At 56.4% G+C, this 1,257-nt stretch overlaps 1 protein-coding gene across 1 annotated transcript; it reads left to right on the top strand.

The window, feature by feature from the left end:
* Positions 1-1,003: 1,003 nt before the first annotated feature.
* SPRG_18386 (hypothetical protein) lies at positions 1,004-1,241 on the top strand (the record flags this gene model as incomplete). The annotated part of the gene is made up of 1 exon (XM_012357825.1): positions 1,004-1,241. A coding segment is annotated over one exon (238 nt), but the record flags the coding sequence as incomplete, so codon positions are not given.
* Positions 1,242-1,257: the final 16 nt, after the last annotated feature.

The following is a 1,257-nucleotide window of genomic DNA, read 5'->3' as shown; positions in this document are numbered from 1 at the left end:
CGTGCTGCGTCGGTGCGCAAATGGATCTTTGTGAAAATCGTGTGAACCACGTGAAAAACGTTTTTCACCGCACTGGCCTTTTCACGCCAAATACCACTTTTGGCCAAATACGGTGTAGATGTTCGTTGCAATGGACAATATTGCATATCGAATAGCACTACAGGCTCGAAAATGCGTAGCAGCGAGTAGTAGACACCACGTAGTATTGTTGATGTAGACCATGTGTGCTCGGTCCCCACAACGACATTGAACGACGCGGACAGCGTCGGTTGCTGACGATCGCAAGTACGAGCGTCAACGACGGGCGTGCAGAAGCCCGAGACCGCGTTCCGGCCAGGCTGCGCCATCAAAGCCTGCTCGTTGGTGCTCAGCATGAATGGGTCAGCGGATTCCGACAAGTCGTCAATCATGCTGTCCATGTAATCTGGAGTCCAACCAGCTTTCTCTCGCAAGGGTCCTGCCTGGAGCTGGCTCATGGTGTTGATGGCACGTTGGAAAGTGATTGGGCAGAGTTTAGGCTTAGCTACTACATCTACTGCAACCTGCTCCTTCTTCTTCTTCTGTAGCTGGAGTTGACTACGGTCTACCGACTCTAGCTGAAGGGCCTTGTTGTCTGGAATTGCTGCGGTGCCTTCCGTTCTGGGCGACGTCTGCGCCTGGTGCTGTTGTCCGTTGGTTAGCCGACGTCGTCGGGTCGTTGGGGCGCGGAGTCGCACGTTGTAGCTGTTCACGACAGGTCTTAGAACCCATCGGTCGTTGCCACTCTCATTCTCACTCACTCTACTCTCTGCGTCTAGAGGTTGCGTGCCCTCACCACATCAAAAACATCAACGCTCAATGCACTCTCGCCCGGCCGAGCTCCGAGAGGAGAGTCATCAAAGCTCCGGTGTATCCGGATCCGGATATGACGGGCACGGGGCGCACAACTTCAACCGGCGCGGCTCTAAACTGTATAAATGCATATCTGGCTCAACCTCTGACATCGCATATATCGCCGACTGCCATGCTGCCACCGCGCTGCCTCCTCGCGCCCGAGCTGCTCGAGGCGATCGCCGTCTTCCTCGCGTCGCCGCTCGAGCTCTTTGCACTTCTCGAGGTGCTGCCCCAAGATGCGCTCTCGTCACCGCTCGCCAGCCTCCGCGCGCTCCACGAGGCCACGACCTCGCACGTCTTCACGTATGCCAAGTACAACGAAGTGTACTTCAATGGCATCTCGCTCTGGCCAACGCTCGCGCTGCCCCGTGCGATCGAAGATCC

The sequence above is a fragment of the Saprolegnia parasitica genome (genome assembly GCF_000151545.1).
Source record: "Saprolegnia parasitica CBS 223.65 unplaced genomic scaffold supercont2.1164, whole genome shotgun sequence".
NCBI classification, from domain to species: domain Eukaryota; phylum Oomycota; class Saprolegniomycetes; order Saprolegniales; family Saprolegniaceae; genus Saprolegnia; species Saprolegnia parasitica.
Note: the sequence above shows the minus strand (reverse complement) of the source record. Positions and strands in the feature narration are given on the sequence as shown.